Source organism: Mycteria americana, chromosome 14 (assembly GCF_035582795.1).
Source record: "Mycteria americana isolate JAX WOST 10 ecotype Jacksonville Zoo and Gardens chromosome 14, USCA_MyAme_1.0, whole genome shotgun sequence".
In the NCBI taxonomy this organism is placed as follows: domain Eukaryota; kingdom Metazoa; phylum Chordata; class Aves; order Ciconiiformes; family Ciconiidae; genus Mycteria; species Mycteria americana.
Window position 1 is genome coordinate 7063076 of NC_134378.1, and position 24400 is coordinate 7087475.

At 58.1% G+C, this 24400-nt stretch overlaps 2 protein-coding genes across 2 annotated transcripts in view; both read left to right on the forward strand.

The window, feature by feature from the left end:
- MATN4 (matrilin 4) overlaps positions 1-13790 on the forward strand; it is a 17628-nt gene extending 3838 nt beyond the window's left edge. Inside the window, exons 2-11 of the mRNA XM_075517023.1 lie at positions 6681-6797; positions 8165-8734; positions 9980-10102; positions 10581-10703; positions 10798-10920; positions 11074-11196; positions 11653-12066; positions 12450-12602; positions 13370-13474; positions 13651-13790. Coding sequence (XP_075373138.1) covers positions 6725-6797; positions 8165-8734; positions 9980-10102; positions 10581-10703; positions 10798-10920; positions 11074-11196; positions 11653-12066; positions 12450-12602; positions 13370-13474; positions 13651-13709 — 1866 coding nt within the window. The 5' untranslated portion in view covers positions 6681-6724 and the 3' untranslated portion in view covers positions 13710-13790. The remainder of the gene's footprint in view (positions 1-6680; positions 6798-8164; positions 8735-9979; positions 10103-10580; positions 10704-10797; positions 10921-11073; positions 11197-11652; positions 12067-12449; positions 12603-13369; positions 13475-13650) is intronic.
- LOC142417091 (caltrin-like protein 2) overlaps positions 1-20353 on the forward strand; it is a 156443-nt gene extending 136090 nt beyond the window's left edge. Inside the window, exons 2-4 of the mRNA XM_075517416.1 lie at positions 19478-19543; positions 19722-19883; positions 20089-20353. Coding sequence (XP_075373531.1) covers positions 19480-19543; positions 19722-19883; positions 20089-20093 — 231 coding nt within the window. The 5' untranslated portion in view covers positions 19478-19479 and the 3' untranslated portion in view covers positions 20094-20353. The remainder of the gene's footprint in view (positions 1-19477; positions 19544-19721; positions 19884-20088) is intronic.
- The last annotated feature ends 4047 nt before the right edge of the window (positions 20354-24400 follow it).

Genomic DNA, 24400 nt, shown 5'->3' on the forward strand with positions numbered 1-24400 from the left:
CGACTAGTTGCTCACAGGTTGACCAGAAAGGTCTAATCTCACATAGGGGTGAAGCTGAGGTCAAGTGGTCCTCAGCCATGGCCCCAAATGCTGCTTTGAGTCCCTGGGGAGGTCTCACAGGAGGTTTCCATGCAGCATCTGTGTGTGCTGACGACAGGATGATACTGAGGCACAAGGGTCCCCAAGGCACCTGCTCTTCAGTGTGGGCAGAAGTGAGGCCACAGGCCACTGCAGCGCTGGTGGAAGGTCTTCTCTGGTGCATCTCCTATGGGCTGATGGCATCCTGGTCCTGGAACAGCAGTTCTCCTGCTGTCCTGCTGTCAGAGAGACGTGGCAGTTAGGAATTTAGGTGGGAGCAGTTTCCCGTGCGACCTTTGGGGTTCTCCCTGTGAAAAGTATCTAGACAAAGAATTCAACCAGCTTGCTTTTCTGTCTTGAGGAGGGCTGAAAAGTCTCCGTGTGCTTTTCTGCAGCCACCAAACGCTCCTCGCTTTCTGCTATTTCAATTAAACACATAGCAGGATGGGTAGGATAAAGGGGAGAGGCACAAGAATATTCTCCTGGTGTATTTCCTTATGCCAACATATTGAGTCACGTCTCCAGAGTGAGAAATATGATATAAAGATTTAGAAGAGGAGGTCAGGCAATGAATATATGATTGCGGGGCTGAAATAGCAGGCGCTCTCTGTGGTTGTCTGTGCCGTGTAAGCTTGCTGGAGGTCAGCTGGGGATATTGGTCCCAGCAGATTCGGGAGACAGATGTCCTGCTAGTAACTATCAGTCTCATTGCTTAGAGGTGCTGGCTCTGCTGCATCAGGAGCTCAGCTGACAAACTCTGCACCAGCCCAGGAGCTGCTCTGGGCCATTTCTCTTTCCTTTGTGGTTGAACATGCATATTTCTGCGGAAAAAAATGCTCTCTAACACCTTCCTCCCAGAGCAAGAACTTGGGCAATGGATTGCTGCCTCAGCTTCTGGATGGCCCAGACTTCCTTCCCTCCAAAGTTTGAAGTCTCTTGGCCCAGTTCAGCTGTCCTCCAGTGGCCCGTTTGCAGAAGACCATCTGCTTTTTAAGGAGTCAGTAAAGTGGGTCTTTCCCCTGTTGATCACTCTTCATCAAAATCTGAAAGTATTCCAAGATCCTTCCAGTTTTGCTTAAAATACCAGTTAGGAGCAGGGCTGCCTTTGCCTGTCATGCAGCTCAGGGGACAAGTGCAGCCTAAGGTCTTGAATGGGACAGAGAGGAACAGAGAAATGCCACCAGCAGTCCTGAAATAGGAGCCATCTCTTGACATGATTAGTTGAACGAGGGGAATTGGCTGACCACGTTTTCCTCTTGGCTAGATCTTTAACACGCGCTTCGAAAGGCCATGTTTCATGTGCAAGTGAATATGGCATTTATTCTTGCCAGCTGTTGCTGCGGCAGCCCAGGTACAGCGTGTTTCGGTGCAGAGGCTGGCTGGGCAAGAGGCTTTCCTCCTAGCTGAGTTGCAGAGCACTGGGATGTCTTTTAGAGATAGATTGGTGGCAGCGAAGGACCACGTGCTGTCGTAGAGAACATCTGAAAGGGGATGCTCTGTCCATTGCTACACCCAGCATTTCCCTCCCAAGGAGAGTTCAAATGTCATCTCATAGTATAAGCCTGTCGGGACTTGTATGATGTTAAGTCCATGAGCTGTGAGACAAAGACATCTGTCACTCAGCTTGCAGATGGACCTGGACAAGAAACCTGTCTTCCTCCTGCCCTCCCTGTGAATACGCTAATCCTAGTGAGTGCAGGAGTGGGCCCCATAAAACGGGGAATTGGCTTTTTGGGGGAGCCAGGGGAGAGAAAGAGAAGTCCCTTCTGCATCCAGCAAGGTTTTCCTTTTACAGCACTCCTGACGATTTGCTCCTGTTGGGTTTGGAGCCATGATGTGCTGTTTGAGAAATACAGTCTTGTTTTTCAAACAACGTGTCCTTCCAGGTGGCACTTGGCCCAGTAAAGCTGCCATAGCGTTGTAACCGGAGAGTACTGTGATGTCCTGGAAAGAGTCTGCTCTTGTCCTCCCACACGTGTGTTTGGGAAGAACCAAGGACACATCAGTCCTTAAAAAGGGGGGAAAAAAACAATTTTGGGCTGGAAATTCGTGCCATTTCCCTTGTCTTGACATGCTTGTGCTCCCTGACTCTTCCTTACTCTGAAAACCGCATTGCTGTCCTCTCTCGTGGGATTTGCAACTCATCACCCAGCTGCTGTGGAGGATGAACACTGAGATGCTGGAGCTGTGATTGAGTGCAAGGGCAACACCGTCTGTAAAATGGTCCTGAGGGTGGATTCAGTGCTCACGGGCAGCAGAGGCACCGCTGAGAGCTGTACACCTGCAGGCAGGGAGCACCCTGAGGTTGTGAATTCTGTTGGGAGAAACCAACCTTTGGGCAGCCCTCCAGGAGAGGGTGGATCCAGCTCCAGGGCTGTCCCGGGCCTCATCTGTTCACACAGCTTGAGGGTCTTGCAAATATATGGACAACGTGCCAGAGGTCCATCGGGGTTTCCACAGCAAAATCTGACATCAAGAGGTGCCTCCAGGTTGATGTAAGTTGTCTGCATCTCTCCAGGTATCTCTGGTTGCTTCATTCACCCCTGTGCCTGGGGCAAGACACGCTTTGGTCATCCTCTCTTGGTCCCACGTGCACTCTTTGGGCAGCCTTTCTCTTGGGCACAGACCTGAAGGATGACTTGCTGTCCTGCTGAGGAGATGAAAATTTGTCTCCCCATCCTCCAGCCTGAGGTCAGCTCTTGTTGTCTTTCTGCTGTTGTCCTAGCAGGACTCTGGTGTCCTAAGCACAGGGAGTCTGTGTCCAGGCTCCTGAGCCTGTTTTGGGGGTTTTCGACACTTTCATCAAATAACACTGATGTGAGAGTTGAATTATGGCCTGCCAAAACTGCCTGCTTGGATCTCTGCAAAAAAAAGCCCTGCAGAACAAAATAGGGTACACGGAGAGGCAGGCGAGGTGGGTGAGTCTCAGGAGCATCACATTTAGGGCTGCTCTACTGTCGGCCAAGGTTTCCAGCACAGAAATACGTGCTGTTAGCTGGTAGCACATGTGGCATCAGTGCCATGCACCCCTGCAATGCATGCCCAGGCACGCTGTGCCTGCCTCCTCCTGCGCATGGGCACGCTGCATGGGACAGCCCTCCAGCTTTGCTCGTGTTGGGTAACAGCGTGCTCGGTCAGAGGGCCCTGGCTGTGCCCCACTCCTTGCAATGCACGGCGGTCCCTTGTCCTGGCTTCTCGCGGGGTCTGGAGCCAGGGCAGAGCTGCTGCTGCTGCTCCCACAACGTGCCAAAGGTCTGCAGGTGGCTGGAGTCGTGTGGTTTTTGCCATAAACAAAAATCTCAGCTAAAGGCTGATGTGCCCAAATGTATGAAATCTTGCATGTGGTTGTACCTGAGACCTGGCTCATGACTCCATAGCCATGGTCCACAACCTGCGTTCCTCCTTGTGACACTATGGTCGGGGCTTTTCCTGGGCTATGAATGCACTGCCACCTCCTGAGCCTTTCACCCCTTCTTTCTCCATCTGCTTCATCCTCTCTACAATTCAATATCTAAAGCTCCCACCCCTGTAACGAGGAGGGTATGGAGCTGGCTGCATCCCTCACCCTGCTCCCTGCCATACCCTGTCCTTTGGGCTTGCCCAAGGGAGGATGCGCCTAGGTCCGACCTGTGCGGATGAACCAGAAGGGGAATATTCAGAGCATTTCTGTTAACCTGTAGCCAGAAGAGAGCTGCCAAGGAGGCCGCGCTGAAACCCGAAGCGGCTGTTTTTCCCGAGACTCAGCCTTTGGCAGGGAGAACAGACAGACAAGTGGCGGAGCGGGGAGGGATGCAAGCACCCCGGGGAGCAGCACTGCCCGTGGAGGTGCCCAGGGAAAGTGCCCGGGGAAGGCTTGCTGGCTTACCTGTGTGCCTCTGGGGATTCATCTCCATGTCCGCCTTGCCTGAGATCACAGGGAGAGTCAAGAGGAGGCTGGGGTCATTGCTGATCCTTCTGCTCTTACATGTGGCTCTTCCCTTGGTCACCCTCTTTGTGCCATGTACTGAGCATCTCCTTCAGCAGGGACAAGCAATGGCTGCTTTTCCCCTTGCGTTGCTCGGAAGGGTTGGGAGATGGTCCCGGTGTTCCTCTCGGCTCGACCGCCGCGGGGTTCGGCTGAGCCAGCCCAGCCAGCAGCGCTCGCCCCGCCTGGGCTTTTTTCCTTTATAGCTCGGCGTTATCTCAAGGTCTGTGGCGTTGCAGCCGGCGCTGTGTTTGCCTTGCCTTGCAGCACCTGCCTGCCAGCCGGTCGCTTCCCACCCGTCTCCCTCCCACTCCTGGATGGTGACAGGGGGCTTGGGGGGGCATGGGAGCCCTCGGGCTTGGGGGAACCCCCATGGGGCTGCAAGTCAGCCCCAGTGCTGCCAGCCCTGGGGGAGTGAGGACAGCGAGTGGCATGGGAAGTTGCCCGGTGTGGGGTGGTGGGAGAGATACTCGGGGTAATCTGTCCTGTCAGCCTTGCTTCCCTGTCCCCATCAGCCTTGCTGCTGGGGCAGGGCTGGGCCTAATATTGACTCGGGGACCAGGGCACTGTCCCAGCCTGGGTCTCTGCTGCCAGGACCGGCGCTGGATGCATGGCTGAGCCACCGTGCCCTGCCCTGTCCAGGCAGCATCAGCCCCTCCAGCCGCGGGGAGTGCCAAGACTTCATCCAAAGCTGAGATGCTGTTAAAAATAGATCAGTCATGAACTGGTTTTCTCCTCCTTGGTTCCTGGCCCGAGAGCTCATTCCTCTCTCTGGCCTGGCTTGGAAGCTATCTGGATGCTGCGAGACGCAGGCAGCGTGCCAGCCTGCCATTGCAGGGAGGCTTGGAGAGCGGAGAGATGCAGAAACATTATAGGTGGCATAGCTGTCCCCAAAATATTTAGTGGTTAGTGAGCTCTTTCTCCCAAAAAAATGCATTGCTGGAAAAAGAATCTGCTAAATAAATGGGGAAACGAAGCTGGGATAGGAGGGGCTGTTTGCTCCTCCGCTTGTACATGGTGCTCTTGTGAGGGGGCACGGGCATCTGAGCCCTCCCGGCCGGTGCTGGTGGCCACGAAGCGATGCTTGCCTTGGCCTATGGCTTCCTAGAAAAAGCCTGCTGGGCTGCAGCCTCCCGTCGGCCCTGCGGCCCGGAGCGATCCCGCCAGCCCCTCCACCACACAGCTCTGCAGGAGCTCCCAAGGCCGGCTGCGGAGCTGCCACGTCCCGGGCTGGCTGGGCTGCTGCTGCTCCCCGGGAAAAGGCCATGTCTCCCACTTTGAGACTGGTATTCTGGATCACAGTTTCCTCTTGTAGCCCTTTTCTGTCCTTCTAATTCTTCAATATCATTTTTCAGGTGTGAACACTGAGTCTGGAGACAATTTTAAGATGCAGCTGTGAAACCTATTATCAACGTCGCTGCTATCAAATACATTAGGTTCAGGGCTGCACGTAACCACTGCAATTAAATGGCAACCCTGGTGATGAATTACAACTGAGACCTCCTGGGGCTAAATAAATATCGGCTGATAACTACCAATAAAGTGAATTTCCGTGTGCTTTTTTTTAAAAGCACCCTTCCCCTATCTGTGCCTGGTCGCGGCGCTGCACGTCTCCCGGGGGAAGCGGTGTTAACTGTGGCATTTCCCCCCCGCCCAGCACCTTGGGTTTCCAACCAGAGCTGGAATAAAAATAAACCAAATAAACCCATGTCCCTGCAGGATCCAGGCAAGGGCAGGGAAAGGCAAGGCAAGGCAACACAGCGGTGGGCAGGGAGGGAGACAAGTGACAAGCTGAGGTTTTGGGTAACTGGTCTAAATATCTTTCCCCCAACTATCCCACCTCAAACACATGAAAAAACTGTTGGGGTGCAGAGTATGCCTCGGAAAAGGCAGCAGGATGGGGAGAACTGCAAAGCGCTGGTGACAGAGCGGTGGGGTCCCCCCGGGTGATGCGAAGAAGGAGAGGAGCAGGCTGGCAGTGCTTCACCCAGCACCCTGCCCGGGGGGAACGGGTGCAAGCCCATCTGCACGGGCACCGTTACACCCTGTGCCTGCGGAGGCTTCTGCTCCCTGCTCTCCAAAGGTAGTTTGGAAAAAGGCAGAGAATAAATTTATGGAGCTTCTTGGAAAAATGGTCTTTGCCAGTGACTTTGAGAGACTTCGGAGCAGGTTTTGTCTGTGCTGGCTTTTCATCTGGGGGCTTCTCTTCCCGGCACGTTGCCCTGTGGAGGGACTGTCAGGAGGGCTGGTGCTCCACGTCCCTGGTGCAGCTTTCCCACTCTCCAGCTGGCCGCGGAGAGCAGCCACACCGCCAGTGAAAAAGCATTTGGCTGAACATCCCATCCGCCTGGTTTGCAAGTGAAAATAAGGCTTGTCTGATGGCCAGCTCCACCCAGAGCAGAAAATCAGACCCTTTGGCAGATCGTTGCTACTGTAATGAAATTTAGCTGTGCTGAGCCTGCCAGTCCTCCAATGGGAAAAGTCCCATGTGGGTTCGGAGAAGTTTGGGGATGGATCTGTCACAACCGCTGCTGCTCAGGGGTTTTGGCCCTGCCTGGGGACACCCACCCCAGGTGAGCGTGGCCCTGCGGCTCAGCCCACCCTCAGCACCGATTGCAACGTTGTCTTCTCCCCGCAGCGAGTCCCCCCAGCCCCGGAGCAGTGTGGTCTCACAGAGCCGTGATGAAGCTCGTGCCTGTTGCCCCTCTCCTCCTGCTTCTCCTGACAACGCTGGAAGCCAGACCAAAACCTGCAGGTGAGCCCTGGGCAGTGGGAATTGCCTGCAGGAGAGAAAAGTGAGTCTGTCAGGGCAGTGAAGCCCTCAGAGGATGGCTTGCTGCTTGGGGGGACCTGGTGCTTCTTCTTCGGGGGCATCCCCAGGAGGATGGAGGATCCCCCCAGGCGTGGGACCCGAACTTCCCAGTGCTGCCCAGGGGAGTGGGAGCCCGAGCCTGGCCCCGGTGCGGTGGGTCTGGTGCCACTTGCTCCGGGCACGTCCTCAGCCTTGGCACAGCCCAGCTCAGGGCTTGTTGCCCTCCTGCCCGCAGGCTCTGACCGCGGCAGGAGGCGGAGGCGTGAGGGGGACAAAGCAAACCCAGGGACACCAGCCTCTCTCCTCCCAGGGCAGAGGGAGCTAAATCAATTCCAGTTTAAAAACAGTGAAGGCACCAAACGGAGAAAGGAGTGGGTATGTCTCAGAGACCTTGGGAGCAGTTGAGATGACGGCCCAGGTCTGGGCATCATCCCAAAGGGACTCAAAGTGTTTGCTTACCTTACCCTAATGGGCCAAATCCTGCCAGGCTTGGGTACACACAAGCCAAGCAAAATATGTTCATTGGCATTTCACTTGCTAAACACTCTCCCGGTTTGCACTGGAGGTAGCACCCATATGTCCAAGAGAGGCTCTTTGGCTCGATCCCCACCGTGTGCATGCCCTGAGCTGTGCTTTTCACTGTCTCATTTTCTGCCCTTAAAAAAAAAAAAACCAACAAAGCAAGCCCTCGTTTTAGGCAGAAACTGGCAAAATGCGGTAAAAACCAGAGGAAGCTGGAGCTCAGGGGGAACAGAAGAATTGCCCAAAGCAGTATCTTCATGCTCGGCACCGCAGCAGCAGGAGCCCGTGCGGTGCAGAGGTCCGGAGCAGGAGCTGCAGCTTGCAGAGGACAGCACGAGGCACTGGGCTGTTTTACACTTTAATGCTCTGATTTGCTGCAGAGATGAAGACGTCGCTGCCTAAACCTGAGCCTAAACCTTGCCAGGGCAGATGCCAACAGACAGAGAGGCGTTTCTGCAGCCTCTGGGGCTGTCGGCTGTGAAAATGCAGGGAGCAGGAGCTGGGTCTGGCTGCAGGGACGGTGCCGGGGAGGAGGGGACACTGCCATTTCCCCACAGCCCGCGGCCAGGGCATGTCTCCCCTGCCTGTCATCCCTGCTCCCGCTCTGCCAGCACCCTCCATGGGTTTATTTGGTAGTGGGAAGGTGCTGGTCTGTGGAGGCTGCCCAGACCTGCCCTCTCCATCCCCCACTGAGCACCCCCCCAGCCACCCGACAGGGATGTCTCCTCTCCCAGCCCTGCTCCCCGCAGGCAGCTGTGAGGCTGAACCATCTCTTTGCCCCCTTCCAGCCCTGAAGTGCAGGACGGGTCCCCTGGACATCGTGTTTGTGATCGACAGCTCCCGCAGCGTGCGCCCCTTCGAGTTCGAGACCATGCGGCGGTTCATGATGGACATCATCGGCAGCTTGGACGTGGGCCCCAATGCCACGCGGGTGGGGGTGATCCAGTACTCCAGCCAGGTGCAGAACATCTTCTCCCTCAAGACCTTCTTCACACGGGCGGACATGGAGAAGGCCATCAACAGCATCGTCCCGCTGGCCCAGGGCACCATGACGGGGCTGGCCATCCAGTACGCCATGAACGTGGCCTTCACCACGCAGGAAGGCGCGCGCCCTCTGCACAAGAAGATCCCCCGCATCGCCATCATCGTGACGGACGGACGGCCCCAGGACCGTGTCACCGAGGTGGCCACCCAGGCCCGGAACGCTGGCATCGAGATCTACGCCGTGGGCATCCAGCGGGCAGACATGAACTCGCTGCGGGCCATGGCCTCGCCGCCGCTGGAGGAGCACGTCTTCCTGGTGGAGTCCTTCGAGCTCATCCAGCAGTTCGGGAAGCAGTTCCAGGACAAGCTCTGCGGTGGGTGAGAGCCAGGGCTGCGGGGTGGCAAGGGCTGCCCTGGTGCCTGCTCCTCATCCAGGCTAGAAGATGACCTTCAGAGGGGTGTCTGGGGTGGCTCTCCTTGCTAGGAGCAGCGTGGACAGGGAAGCAACCTCCCCAGTGGGATGGCAGGACAGACGGCCTTTCCTCTTGCTCACCTTTCCTCTGCTGGGGCGAGATAAGGAGAGCTTCAAAAGCGTTGCAAGCAAGCGCTTTTCTTCACCCATGCCCAGTAGATCTGCGCCAAGCCAGGACATCGTAGCAGCAGTGATGGGAATATTAAAGAGCAGGAAAGGTGGAGCTGGTTTCCCTGGGTGTGACGGGGACAGGCGACACACCCCAGAGCTCCGTATACATTTCGACGTGGCTCTAGCAGGGTCTCCTCCCACGCAGACACGTGCGTGGCATCTGCTGCACGCACATTTGTGTTTAATAAAGCCCTGGCCGCGTGGTGCTGCTCTGCAGCGTCCGGCCACTCTTGGCTGGGAGCCGGGGGGCTGGTTCGCACCGTGGCCATGCTGGCGCAGGTCGGGAGCTCGCAGGCTGGGACCTGTCTGTCCGCCCCCATGCCGGCGGGCTTTGCCGGAGACCTGGCACTGCCGCGGGCCGGCGAGACCTTGCTCACGCTCTCTGGTGTCTGTCGAAGGGCAGAAGGCAGCTGCCAGCCTCTTTCAGGCAGCGTTTCCTAGCCAGGGGTGCGTGCGTGCCTGCAGGGCTGCGTTAGTGCCGCGGCGTGTCCCTGCTCGCTGCGGCAGGGGTCCAGGGCTGACCAGATATTGCTCCCCCGGGGCCCTGATGTGCTCCTGCGCCTGACACCTTTGTTTACAACACCCTGCCCGTCGCCTGCCTGCCCTGCTGCCCGCTTCCCCGCCGGCTCTGCAGGCTCCTGGCCGCAAAGACACGCAGACCTGGCTCCTTCAGCGTGTTCCAGCTGAGCTCAACCTTTCGCTTACTCAGCTTAAGCTGTCAACAGTATCACTTAATGCTGAGCTTTGATTTAGTGCTCGGGTAGGTCTGAAAGCCGAGGCAGTTCAGAAACCTGCCCCGTGCAGTGTCCGTGTCCGTGCACTGGAAATCAGTGGGCGAGTGCTGGGGCTGGAGGGCCTGGGGCCATGCGGGTCATCCTGGTGGCTTTGGCTACGGAGACAGGGTGCGTGCCGGAGCCGGAGTGCCTGCACATCCGGCGTGCCCGTGGGCCGCTCTGACGCCCTTTCTGTCTCGCAGGGGTGGACATGTGCATGGAGCAGGAGCACGGCTGCCAGCACAGCTGCATCAGCACCCCTGGCTCCTTCTACTGCGAATGCAACCCGGGCTACAGGCTCAACGTGGATGGAAAGACCTGTTCCCGTAAAAACCCTTTTTTTATCCTAACTCTTGTAGAGGACTTGTAGTTACAGGTCTCATGAAAGGAAGCTGAAAGGCAGCAGAGGGCCCTGCAAGGCCAGCACAGCCTGGGTGCTCCGTTCACCAGGCACACTGCCTCCCGGGTCTGTAACGGCTGTGGATGGTGCTCAGCATTGCTAAATCCTGGTCACCTCTCTGGGATGGGATACTTGGGGCTCACGTGGGCACAACCAGCTGCCCGTCGCCTGAGGGAGCTCCAGGCAGTGGGTACCAGAGGATGCACCTCCCAGCCCAAGTGCACAGTGTTTTGGCCCCGTATTTTGAGTGCAAAGCTGCATTAGTTGGTTCTGGCCACCACCCCGGGACTTTTCCTTCTTGTCTCAGGGTGCTGGGAGTTTCCCCGAAGCCCTGGAGCAGTCCCTGCTCAGCTGCCCCGGGGACACCGGGACAGGAGGGTGACGGGTGTCCTGTTCCCCCGCAGCCATCGATGCCTGTGCAGACGGGAGACACGGCTGTCAGCACCAGTGCGTCAGCGCTCGTGGGTCGTACTCGTGCCGCTGCCGCGCGGGTTACTACCTCAACCAGGACAAGAGGAGCTGCACTAGTAAGCGTCCCTCTCCTTTCATTTGCTTCTCGCTCTCCCTCTTCCTCTTTTGTCTTTCCTTTTCTGCCCACCCTTCTTCTTCTTCTCTCACCAGTGATCGATTACTGCAGCTTCGGAAACCACAGCTGCCAGCACGAGTGCGTGAGCATCCCCAGCGGGCACTACTGCCGCTGCCGCAGCGGGTTCACGCTGCAGCCCGACAGCAGGTCCTGCAGGGGTACGTCCCGGTGCGGCGGCACGGCACGGCACGGCACAGGCTGCGGTGTGCGGCCGATACTTTGTCCTGGCCGGTCCCCAGGGGAAGGGCCGGTCCTGGGCCACCCTGCCTGGGTGGGGGTGACCCTGTGCCCTGGCTTGTCTTGTCTTTCAGCCACCGACCTCTGCAACGGAGTGGATCACGGCTGCGAATTCAAGTGCGTGAGCACCGAGGGCTCCTACCGCTGCGTGTGCCCCGAGGGCCGGCAGCTCCAGGCTGACGGCAAGGCGTGCAGCAGTGAGTACTGCGACCTGGCTCTTGGCATCCTCCTCATCTGGGCTCTGTGCTCCTGGCGAGGGCTTAGCTGCAGCTAGGCTGGGGTTCTTTTCCCCAAAGTGGGACTTTGTCTGAGCTGGGTTGGAAGAGGGTGGAGAGCTGGCTGGGCTTGGGGGAGCGCCCCGGCTGCTGCGGGGATGGATGCGGGCTTGTGTCCTCAGAGACATGGCCCAGAAGACGCAACAGGAGCTTTGAGGAAAGGTTCAGGAAAAGGGAGACCTAGGAGGGACTTTCAGGGGACGCTGGGGTGGCAGTGGAGGTTTTGGGCTGAGCCCACTGGGCACGCTTCGCCCCGCTTCCTGGCCTCACGCTGGCTGCAGGTCCAGGGGGTCCACGCGGTGCCCCAGCCCTGAGCATCTTCACCCTGACGTGCCTATGGCCGAGCCAGTCCCTTCTCACCTTCCCCTGCGCCTGCAGAGTGCGGGGCCGGGCACATCGACCTGGTGATGGTGATCGATGGCTCCAAGAGCGTGCGGCCCCAAAACTTCGAGCTGGTGAAGCAGTTTGTGAACCGCATCGTGGACCTGCTGGAGGTGTCCCCCCACGGCACGCGGGTGGGGCTGGTGCAGTATTCCAGCCGCGTCCGCACCGAGTTCCCCCTCAACAAGTACCACAGCGCAGACGAGATCAAGAAGGCAGTGATGGAGGTGGAGTACATGGAGAAAGGCACCATGACAGGCCTTGCCCTCAAGCACATGGTGGAGCACAGCTTCTCCGAGCTGGAAGGTGCCAGGCCTCTCTCCCACAACGTGCCCAGAATCGGGCTCATCTTCACGGACGGGCGCTCCCAGGATGACATCTCCGAATGGGCCAGGAGAGCAAAGGAGTCAGGTGCGGGGGGCCGGGGAACCCAAACTGCAGTGCCGTGGGCATCTCAGGATGTTTCCTCGGGGTGGCTGGCTCTGGGGGAGGCTGCAGCATCCAGCCTCGGGGTGCAGCATCGCCTGGGTCCGCGGGGGCAGACGCGCCTCTGCCGTGGTCGCAGGGTGCTCTGAGCAGCATCCTTCGTGCAGCACCCTGCACCGCAGCGGTGGTACCACGCTCCTGCCCGTCCTTCCAAGTTCCTGCGGTGTATTTGGGTAAGCCCGAGGGAAGTCCTGCATCCTCGGCTGCCCAGGGGAAATCCTGCACCCTCAGCTTTGCTCCCTCTGGGCTTGGGGCTGCTTGATGTGGGGTGGCTGGCACAGTGCTCAGGACCCGTCCTTGCCGTGCAGGGATCGTCATGTTCGCGGTGGGTGTCGGCAAGGCCGTGGAAGAGGAGCTGAGAGCGATCGCCTCTGAGCCGGTGGAGCAGCACTTCTCCTACTCGGCGGACTTCACCACCATGACCCACCTCGTGGAGAACTTCAAGCTGAACATCTGCCCAGGTGGGTGCCCCTGGCCACACCGGGGGGCTCAGCCCCGAGCCGGGGGAGCCCTCCTCTCCCTGCAGAGCTGGTGGGGTGGTTTGTGTGTCTGTCACCCTGTGTCTCGTGGCCGAGCCGGGCTGGTGTGAGCCTAGGGTGTCTCGATCTCACCAGGCTGTTGTGGGTCTAAAGGTGGGTCTCAGGGAGGGACTGGAAAAGGAGAAGGTGGAGCTGGGGGGTTCAATGCAAAAGGGATGGCGTGTGAGCGGCTGCCCCACTGCTGTTGCACGGGCAGTCTGGGGTCGCACCCTGCCTTGAGGGGTGCTGCCCCAGCTCCGAGGATGGCCCGTCCCCTCGTCCAGACCTGCGCTTCTGCTGCCGCCGGGTGCAGGAGGACCACGATGGGTTACTGTGAAGGTCTCCCTGCCCTGGGACAGCCTGGGGCTCCCCAGTGCTCTTGGGCTCTCGTGGGGCTGCAGACATGGGGTCAGCACACCCCACCCCGCAACCAAAGCTCCACACTGGCTGTCCTCGGCACGCTGTGACCACGTGCGCGGCAGCTCCGCGGGATGCCTGGCGGGATGCCTGGCAGCGAGCTCGCTGGGCTAGCAGGGATGCAGCCTGGTGAAAAGGAGCAAGGCTGGAAAAAGAGGGGAAAACGGGAGAGCCCCGAGGCTCAGATCCGGCCGCAGCGGGTGGCTCTAGGGACGAGGGACTCGTGCTGTGCGGGAGCAGGGGAGAGCCAGGTGCCAGGGGGCTGCGCCTCTGACTGCACCCCACGGTCACAGAGGAGGGCAAAGGGGAGACGGAGATCCGCAGCCCGTGTGAGTGCGAGGCGCTGGTGCAGTTCCAGACGAACACCGTGGCCATCCTGCAGAGCCTGACCGAGAAAAATATCCTTTGGGGTGATGCCTGGGCTTGCCGGGGTACAGGGCAGCCCGGAGAGACTGCACACAGGGAAGGAAGGGATGGATAAATGGGAGCGGGGAAGATTTTATGCTCCTTCAAGGGGAAAAAGCCCTTTGCCCACCAGACCGTCCGGCTCACGCTATTTCCTTAGCACGTTCACTTGCTCAGATGACAGCCAGACTCGAAGACTTGGAAAAGCAGATTGCCAACAAGAAGTGATCCTTGCAGAGGGCTGCAGTGCTCGCACGGGGCATGGGGACGTACAGTAGCTACATGGCATTGTTATTGCTAGGTTATTGTAAAGCATCAGTGTTTGTTCTTGTATCGCAAAATCCCAAGGGGGACGTGGATTGTATTTAAAAAAACAAAAATCCTAAAAAAACCCAAAAAAGAACTCGAGCAAAAAACCCCTGCTGCGAAGCCAAGGGGTTCAGCCTTTGCTGCTGCCTCGTTCCTCCGAACTGGCAGGTCGGGGATGAGGTGGGATGTCTGCGTGGGCAGGCAGGGCTTTGAATGAGGAGACGTGACACCCGGCTTTTTCCCAAAGCGGCTGGGATGAACCAGCCCCTGCGCAGCCCCCCGGCCCCCAGCGCCCAGCAAGCTGCTTTGCAAGAGAAGAAACCTACAGTGATCGCACCCTGAGAGCTTCTGCCATCTCAGCGTCTGCTGCCGAGTGGTGGGGCAGGGAGAGCCGGGCGCCGCGGGCAGTGCACGGGGATGCGTGCCATCCGGCTCAGCCGGCCGGCTCCCGGCACGGTGCCCGGGTGTGCACCCATGGGAAAGCGGGCGGCAGGAATCGGCAGATCCCCTTGCCCCTGTTTTGGCAGAATTGTTTGGGAATTGGTTAGTATCTTGTTTGGTTTTTTATCACATAGCAAAATGGTAATAATTCTTTCTATAAATATCTACATGTGTGTATATATATATATATTTCATTTTGAGAGCAGGGTAGTGCTATTTTTAAACACTTCTTTTATATATGGAAATTTCTATCCTGACAATAAACACCCTGAAGATTTGTATGACATGTCCCTCTCCTTTCGGCTGGGCTGCAGGGCCACAGAGGCAGCTCTGTGCCAGAACCGGGGTCTCTGGCTTTTGCAAAGGCCCCCGCCGTCCTCAGGCTCCAAAAATCCTTTGGGAAAATCCTTGCTCATGGGCAGCCCAGGATGGTGCAGACCAGCCTTGGCTGCAGGGAGCCGATGTGGCACAGGTGCTGTCACCGTCCCCAGTCTTTGCTTTGGAGCTTGCGCTTGTCGGAGCACGGGGAGCTCAGCGCCTGCACGTGTAAACGTGCCAAGTCAGTGGTGCAGGGCCACTTACACCCACGGGGGACATGGCCCTGGTGCCGGGACACGTGCTCGGGGCAGGAGAGCCACCGAGCTCCCTGGCTGGCTGCACGGGGAGGGATGCCGAGGCAGCCGGGGACCCATCTCCTGCAGGTGCATGGTGCATCGGCGGCTTTTTAATCACAGGAGCCCACCTTGGTGTAGCCCTCGTGTCCCACACCGACGGGAAAGGAGGTCTCCACTTGGTCCTGTCTCCCGCATGTCCTGTCCCCTGCGTGCAGGCAGAGGCTGCTGGATGGGGACAATGACAGGTTTTTGGAGGGGGCCTTCATGTACCCACCCTGCTTGCTGGTCCCGTATCCAGGAGGTGAGAGCAAAGCGGGACTGAGAGGAGCTGTTGCTGCTGAACTAGCAATTCATGCAGGAGAGATTCATGTGCCCGGGGGGGCTCATGGGGCTGCGCAAGGTGCTGGGCAGCGCTGGACTGGAGGGAGGAGGAGGAGGGTTCCAGCCCTGGGCTCACACTGCTTCAGCACAGCTCAGCTGTGCCCTTTCCTGCTCCAGGATGCTCCATCACGGACCTTGGCCAATTTGCTTTGCAGCGTCCGGGTGTTTCCCCTGCTGTGAATATTCCTGGTGGGTTTATAGGGCACTTTCAGGGGTGGCTGAGAGGGCCACATCCTGCTGGTCCTGCTTCCAGGAGTCGTTTGCTCCATGGGACTCATGTCCTAGGGGCGTGAGAGCTGGGCTATGGTGAGGTTTTGTGTGCTTGAGGCTGGGATTTGGAGCCAAGGAGCAGGAGGCTGAAAGCAGGTCCTGGGCTGGGGTGTGGGGCTGGCTGGGACAGCTCTGGGGAGAGGAGCTGGGAATTGCTAAGGTATTTGCTTTACAAGTCAAGGAGTAGCTCTCTCCACATGCAAGCAAAAGCAGCGGTTCCCCAGTTCAGCGTGGGGGTTTGATGGCTTGTGAGCCCGGCTCTTGTCCCGGTTGGCGGGGACTGGGGCATTTGTAGCCTCGTTATCTCTGTTTGCTGGGCTGGCAAACGAAGCACTGCTCATTAGCTCTGCGATATCCCAGCTGGCAGCCCCATGGCCCTCCTGTCAGCCCTATAGCCCACCCATGAGCCCCATATCCCATCCAGGCACCCCTCCCAGCCCCAATATCCCTCTCACTCACCCCGCAGCCCAGCAGACAGCCCTGGGGGGGGGTTAGAAGGGTGCTGATGGGCACAAGCCACATCCAAGCCAGATCCTATTGGCACAAGCCCTATCCAAGCTACAGAGCACAGTGATCGACAAGCCACATCAGTGTGCTGCAAGCCTAAAACTGGGGGCTGGGACTTCCCTGCTTTGTATGCAGCTCCCTAAAAAAGCACACAGTAACTGCAGGGAAAATTAAAAAGGCAGGGGGGGGAGGGGTGAGAGCAATTAGCTGAGTTTGGGATTTAATAGCAGGCTTGATTAGAGCAGATAATGGCACACCCTGAGGACCCGAGTAAGCCTCAGTTGGCCCAATGTAACTTTGGCAAATACTAAGGGAGGTTCTAGACAAAGTGGAGCTGGGCTGACAGTGAGATGGAGAGGCTCGATGAGGGCTGGCAGCGTGGTGTGGCTTCAGGGATGGAAAATCATCGGCGTGGAGGTGTGAGAGGGGAGGCAGGAGGCACAGGGAAGGGCAGCAGGAGCTGGGCATCAACTGAGGTGAGATGATTTTTTGGGAAAGCATCCCTGAGACAGGCTGTGGGATCGCATCTGGGAGCAGGGCCGTGTCTGCGCCATCCTGCAGAGCCTCATTAATGGCTTTTCACTAGATGGCACCAGACACCAGCGCTAATGGGGGTGCGCTGGGCTGGGGGCACCCCCTTCTCCCAGCACCCCGAAGCAGTGGACCCGGCCCGGGGGCGAGCGGAGCATCCTCAGCCATGAGCTGGGGAAGAATGGATGGAGCTTGGCGTCAGGCTGAAAGCACTGCATTGCCTGGTAGGGGACAAGGGTTGCTTGGTGGGGCATAAGGTGTCCCTCGGGTGCTTTGTGCCCCCTGCTAAGGCTGGGGCTTGGCCATGGTCAAGCCCCGAGCTGGGGGTCCGGGGGCTGCTGGCCTCCTTCCTTGCCATCCCTGGGTAAAACAAACCAGAGAGCCCCGGCCTGGCTGGGAAATTGCAGCATCAGCCGGCAGCGTCCTCGGCGTCGCGCAGCTCAGGCCCTGCTGCCTCGGGAGGAGGCTCACGAAGGGCTTTTCATGAAGGAGAGCATGAGAAGCGTGGGATGGGGACGGCTCTGCGGGACCCTGGGGCGACGGGTGCTGCACACGTGGCAGAGCGCAGCTCGGGGACTGCAGGCGGTCCTGTGCACGGCAATGCCATGGTCTGGGTTATTCTGTGGGAGTTTGCAAGAGAAGCAGATTTTAGACTTTTCGCCTATGGACCTGCTACGGATAAAGCACTATCAAAAGTCCTTCAGATGGATTTCTCCCCCCTGCCACCTCAGCTTCTCTGCAGCTGAATCCAAGCCTTGCTCCTTGGTCTTTTCTCCTCTCGCGGAGGCGCAGCCCCAGGCACCACCTCGGCCAGCCCCTGGCACCAGCTGGGAGCACGGCACTGTCCTCTCCAGCCCCAGCAGCAGCTGAACGCCAAAGGATTGCTTAAAAATTAATCCAATGCTTGTATTTCTCATTGAAAGTGCTGAATTGTTGGTGCATGGCCCAGAAAGTCTATTTGGGTTGGCCAAATACTCTCCTGGTTATTTAATAGATGACTTTACAAAGAGCTAAATGCAGCCACAGAATCATTAGGGAAACTGGACAATAATTAACGGCTATCCAGTAAGTTAAGGTCCAATTAACGTGGCACGTTGAGACATGAGAGGGGAAGTCTGAGCAGGAAAGGGCACAGTGAGATGCCCACCATGCCCTGGATGGAAAGCGGGGGCTCCAGGGGCTGGGGCAGGGCGATGGCGGGGGGCTCAGGGGCTGCGTGGAGCACGTAGGTGCAATGCCTGGGCTTCTGCTGCTCCTTGCCCTGCCCGGTTGTGAAATCAGGGGCTGACCCAGCCTGCCCTTTACAGGAGCACAGGGTGTTTGGCCATGGGGTGCCTTCACCTCCCAGGGCATTCCCAGCGCCTGTTTCCAGACAGCTCACATTCCCACCAGCCCCAGAAATCCCAAGGAAGGGCTCCAGGAACCTGTTACACAAGGCGAGGGGGACATTGACCCATCGGTGGGAAATGGAGTAATTTCCCATTGCCCAAGAGCACCTAAAGAAAACAGCTTTGCTTGGAGGGGGGGTGCAATCTGCTTGTGAGGGAGAAGATGGAGGCCTGAAGGCTGGTGAGATCACAGAATCACAGAATCATATAGGTTGGAAAAGACCTTTAAGATCATCGAGTCCAACCATAAACCTAACACTGCCAAAAACCACCACTACACCATGTCTCTAAGCACCTCATCCAGACATCTTTTAAATACCTCCAGGGATGGCGACTCAACCACTTCCCTGGGCAGTCTGTTCCAATGCTTGATAACCCTCTCGGTGAAGAAAAATTTCCTAATATCCAGTCTAAACCTCCCCTGGTGCAACTTGAGGCCATTTCCTCTTGTCCTATCACTTGTTACCTGGGAGAAGAGACCGACCCCCACCTCTCTACAACCTCCTTTCAGGCAGTTGTAGAGAGCGATGAGGTCTCCCCTCAGCCTCCTTTTCTCCAGGCTAAACAGTCCCAGCTCCCTCAGCTGCTCCTCATAAGACTTCTGCTCCAGACCCTTCCCCAGCTTCGTTGCCCTTCTCTGCACACGCTCCAGTACCTCAATATCCCTCTTGTAGTGGGGGGCCCAAAACTGAACACAGTATTCGAGGTGCAATTCGAGTATTCGAGATCTTTGCCCTCGGAGCAAGGACTACAGTCCCTTATCCCTACAGCCATCCAGAGTTAGGGCTCAGTCACACCAGGGATGTTCGGCCAAGGACAGGTCTGTATGGAGCTAACGCTCCTACCCCGGTGAGGCCAGCCGCTTTCTTCCAGCACCAACCTGCTTCCCGCAGGGCAGCAGCCACCCAGAGAAGATGCTGGGGTTCAGGTGACCCCCGCAGAGCTTGGGAAAGCTCACCCTTGGCTGAGCCAAAGCTGCTTTCCCCACACTGTCTTACACCACCACCAGGGCAGAGCCAGGAGGGTTTGGGGCTGGGGCAAGCTTCCTCTGGGAAAACCTCAGAGGATCATCCCTGGGAAGGCACAGGCAGCCCCATGCTCTTGACCACTGCTGATCTGGATCATGCTGTGGCATTTGGTTTGTGGGTCCCGCAGGGTACTGAGGGAAACCCACGTAACGGGCCCCAGAAGGGAACACGGCATGGTCTCCATGATGGTTTCTCCTGGTGAAGCGTGTCTGCCCAGGAGAGAGCAGCTCCGCTGCCTCCAGCCTCCTTGGAGGACGATGCCCTGGACCATCTGCCCTTGGCTTGTCCTTCACCCCAGGTGTGGCTGCAGGGCACAGTTGCGCAATGGAATAACTGCGTTTTGAGCAGTTGAACAATCCCGTTTCTATCTTGTGCAAAAGGTTTCCGGAAAACCCAATGCAACAGCAGAGGAAAAAGGTAAAAACATTGGCAGGTGCCCAGCCCCATTCCCCACCCCCATCCTCCCCAAGGGTTTAAACGTCGGCATCGCCCAGCCCTCCACGCTTGCACCTCTCAGGGACGCTGCAGCATGAAGTCGGTGGCCGCCCTCCTCCTGGTGGGGATGCTCCTCCTCTGGACAGAGCTGCCGACAGGTATGAGATGTCCTAGGATAAGGTACAGGGAGGAAAAGCACAGGGGCTGGGAAGGATCCATGTTCGCAGGGATCCTGTGGGATGGGAAGGCAGGGGAGGGGGATGTTTTCCGGGGAGCATCTCCCCAGGGCCCCTTAGCTGCTGGCAGCCCGGAGCAAACAACTCCCTCCTCTTGCAGGCAGCGCCTGGTCCTGCCCGCCCGTCCGCTTCACCTGCATGATGCTCAACCCACCGAACAGGTGCTACACCGACCGGCACTGTCCGCGGTTCAGGAAGTGCTGCAACACCTTCTGCGGGAGGAAATGCATCTCGCCCCCACCTGCCCTCCCAGTCTCCTACGGTAGGGTCTCGGGAGCCCCCCCTCCTGCGCCCACCTCCCTGGGTAGCAGAGGGGATATACGGTGACAGTGGCTGGGCAGGGAGCTGCGTCCAGCTGCCAGAGCCTTCTACTGTCAGGCTGGTGGGGTGGTTGATGGCCAAACATGTGGGCTGGGGTTACTCTGAGCACCAGACCCAACCCTGTTGCTTTCCCTCCCTTTCCCCAGCGTGAGCTCCTGCTCCCAGGACAGACCGAGGGCCTTCTCGGCATCCCCGTGCCACCCAGCCAGCTGCCCACACCTCTGCTAAGGCTTGTCCTGCCTGATGCCAGCTCCCAGGAGGATGGGAATGGCCACCAGCCCACTCTCAGAGACCACCCTGGCTCCAGGACCACCCCGCTGACAGCTGCCACACGGTGCTACATGCCGCCTGCACGCCCTCTCCCTCCTCTTCCCCACTACTGTTTTAACAAATAAAAGAGCTTGTCCCAGGGATGCTCATGATGTGCAACTCCTTTCCCCACCTCCTCCTGCCTCTCTCCAGGCTCATCCTGGCACATGCTCCCACTGCTGCTTTCACCCCACAATTTCTGCCTGGGGAAGATGATGAAAACAGTCTGGCTGCGCACCCAGAGTACGGTTAGGGGCTGGCTCGGGGGAGCAAATCCATCCAGAGGCATACAAACCCCAGGAGAAGAGGGCAATGGGAAGGGGGTGGAGTGAACCATGACGGGACACCTTAGGGGACTCTCCCGGCAGGCTGCAAGGGGCCCTGGAGAGCAGCGCGTGTCCCCAGGCACAGCCCGGCACGGGCAGGGCTGTGGGAAGAGGACTGACCCTGCCTGCCGGGGGGATGCAGGAGGCAGAGCCTCCCTGTGGGTACCCCACTTGGGACATGTTGGAGGGTAGAGGAGGGGGTTTACGGAGACCCGAACCCCAAGTGGTGCTGAGCCCCTCACCACTCGCCAAACCTGAGCTGGGGGGGAGGGAATTCAGCTGAAGAGAATTGCGCGGGAAAGCCTTGAGCCAGGGCACAAACCCACAGCTCTAAGGGGTTCTTGTAACTTTTGTAGAGCTGAGTGCTGGGGCCAAAAATCCAGGAAATGCTGAGAAACATCAGCAGAGGAAGCGTGTGCAGCCTGAGGGACCAGCCCGGCACCTGTGCAGCGCGATGGCAGAGCCGGGCATTGCCACCACGCGTGGCGCGGGCAGAGCGTCGCCCAGCCCCTGCCGATGCCCAGCAAACAGCGTCTGCCAGCCCCCCCCCCCCCCCATTACATGGAGCCACAGCTGGTGCCAGGCTTGCATGTCCCATCAGCGTATTCTCACCAAGCAGACCCGGCCCAGACTGGGAGAGGAGCCTGGTCTGTCTGCACGCACCAGAGAGATCAGAGAGGAAAATTAGTGAGTGTTGGATGACAGGGGAAAATGAGCACTTGGGTGGCTGGCTGGGAGGAGGCACTTCGCCTCCATCTCCTTCGACGTGCAGCTCCCAGCCAGGCAGACCCCACAAGCAGCCCAGCTCCCGGCCCCTCGCACCCCCTGCCCGGGAGGAGCATCCCGCAGGCACTGCCTGAAAGGCGCCTGGTGCGGGAGCTGCTGCTGCGGGAGGGCTGAGCTAATGCTCCCCACTGCCGGGCACCAGCAAGGCAATCTGGAGAGCAGCACGCACTGGTCAGATATTTAAACCACCCACAAATATAGCGGGATGAAACCTCTGGCTGTGGGATCGACATCTCACATGGCCCAAGGCAGACACTGAAAGCTCCCCGGCCAAGGCTGGGGAGAGCATCTGCTGGAGTGAGTCCTTCCACGGTCACCCCCATGGAGGAACTGGAGGGAGGGAGGCAAAGACTCAGAAATTATTCAATCACTGAGAAGGAAGAAGTCCTATGGTGAAAGACCACCTCTCTGCTCAGCTCAGCCAAGGGAGGGCAGAGGTAACTGGAGCGCTCATGCAGTGCCAGGGGAGGCTGGAAACGCCAGGTGATCTGGCAGGGACAGACAGAACAAGGGCTGGGAGCTCATCAGCCAAACGCAGTGTAAAATCAGACATTGCTTCTGACCAGTGCAGTGTCCTACCAGGGGAAAAATATCTCTGCCACCCTTACACCAACCCACCCCTCTGAGCCACACAAGCCATGGGGTGACAGGGGCAGAGCCCCAGCACTCCCCCAGCCATCCTCACACTGCGGCAGCCCTGGCTGGCACAGCGGCCAAGGGCAGAGAAGCCTGATTACACCTCCCGCCGGTCATTAGTCACAGATCACAGCCCTCCCTCCTCCATCAGGACCAGCTATTATCAGCTATTAAGCAGGCATTTCTATACAGCTGGCTAATTTGATAATGCAGCAATTATCTTGGTTTGTTAACAAGATTAAATTGCTAATTGGTTTGATTAAGCACAGAGCTCCAGGCATGGGGTGCCTCTCAGCTGGGAGCACTCACGGCCCCGCACAGCCCGACGGCTGCCATGCTCAGTGCAGCAGCTCCTCCGCAGAGACAAGGGCAAGGCAGCAGCCCAGGAGGGGTTCATTCTCCCCAAAACCACTGCCTGGGGCCTCCAGATCTCCATGTGATGGCCTGGAGAGGTCCCTCCTCCTGCCCTGAGACAGAGCCAGCTTTGCCTGTGTCACCACTGTCACCCAGCTGCTGGCCCAGGCAGGCAGGAGGAGATGGCTTTGGGGCCAGAGGATGCTATGGGGACATCTGCTCTGCCTCAGTCCTGCTTCTTTCTGTTTGGGAGCGCTGGAAGTTAGAAATCCCTGAGGCAATGCACCATGTACATACACCTGCAGCTGCATCAACAAATCCTCTGCCCTCCTCTCCCCAGGCACAGGTCCCTACCACCGTGCATTTCCAGCAACACCCAGCTCACCACCACAGCTGTACTGGGGAGCTCTGTCACCGTGGATTAGACTCACCTGTACCCCCCCATGCAGTCTGCACCCGCCTGGGAGGAGCTGGGCAACGCACCAGAACACGCACAGGGCAGGATCGCTGATGGCGGGAAGCTCCTGGCAGCGCGCTTTGACTGAAAATCCTTTGGATCCAGGTCTCTGGGGAGGAAGGGAATTCCCCTCTGCATCCTAGGTACGTGCCAGCGAGACAGCAGGAAAAGCAGCGAGTCCTGTGCCAGAGAGGAGATGTTTCCATGCTGGTTCTTCCCACGTCATCTGCTTCCTCAGGGCTAGAGCAGCCTGGAGATGGAGGGATTTGTTTTCTCTGTCTGGGGGCTTACCAGAGCTCAGGACTTGCTGCTGTAGGACCTTCTCCTGGAAGCAGCCCACCAGGTCTGGTGCTGGGAACATGGGCAAAGGTTGCACTCAAGTACGCAGCTTTGGGTTAGAAACAAGCCTTGTGGCATGTCACAGCAGCAGCACCATTGCAGGGCGGAGAGCAATTCAGCTCCTTTTGCATGCGGCAGGTCTGGCTTACTCCATCTTCCCTCAAAACAGGGGGTTTGGGGCCAGTCACTCTTGGACCAATGCCAAAGGAAACATCCAACGTGCCCCGTCATCCCAGGGGATGGGATCCAGAGCGGCTCCCTGGGGAGTCATCAGCATCACGGAGGCAGCCTTGCTCCATACAGAAAGGCATTTTGGTCCACGCTGAGATGGAGACAAGGCAGAGGATGGAGAAGTAAGGTCTCACCCACAGCTCACCCCTTGCACACCTGAACATCTTTTTAATATTTTCTTGGAGCCTTCTCCCTGCATATTTTCTGCTCTGGCTCAGGAGACTGGGTGATCAGGGTCTGAATACAGAACAGTTTGGTGCTCAAGAGTGATGCGAGACCTTTTCAAGAGATGATTCAAACCAGCCTAATAAGAATTACTATAGCTTTGAAAACCTTTGAAAAGGGAGGGTTATTTAACTAGCCTGGCCCAGGAGCGGGAAGCTGTAGTCCCAGTAGGATGCAGCAATCACATCAAATCCAGAGGAGAAAATACCCTGGGCTGAGCAGATCCACTCAGCAGCGGCTCTGCCCATGGCCGGGTGCTACACACAGCCCTCCTCTCCTCTGCAGAGAAGCAGCAGTATTTCAGGTGGGAAAAGGAGTCAATACTGTTCTGGTCCCCACCATAAAAGAAATATATATACACCCCTGCAGAAAAATAAACCATCCTCACACTGCTGAAGGTCAACAGATGTATGAATTCGCTCTGTGCTTTCTCTGTGGGATGATTTATATTAACTCAGCTCCTCACCTGGACCAAGTCACCCTCCAGCCACAGGGCGAGGGTGCTCAGGGCCAGAGCTGCCTCACACCAGCTGATGCCCCCAGCTTTCTCCTTCTGAAGACACAGGGATGCCTTTTTCCTGCTCAGGAGTCTTTCCATGAACATGCCTTGGCTCGCCTGGCCAGGATGCACCAGTAACCCTTCCTGGTGCCCTCTCACCCTCCCCAAACACAGCAAGGGGGAACACACGGCACCAGCTCCCGCCGGGCTGGGAGGGCAGAGCGGGAGCCACGTCCCGGGGTTGCATGGCGGAGGGAGGCTGCGTCTGCCGCCAGGAAGACTTTGAGACAGCCGGG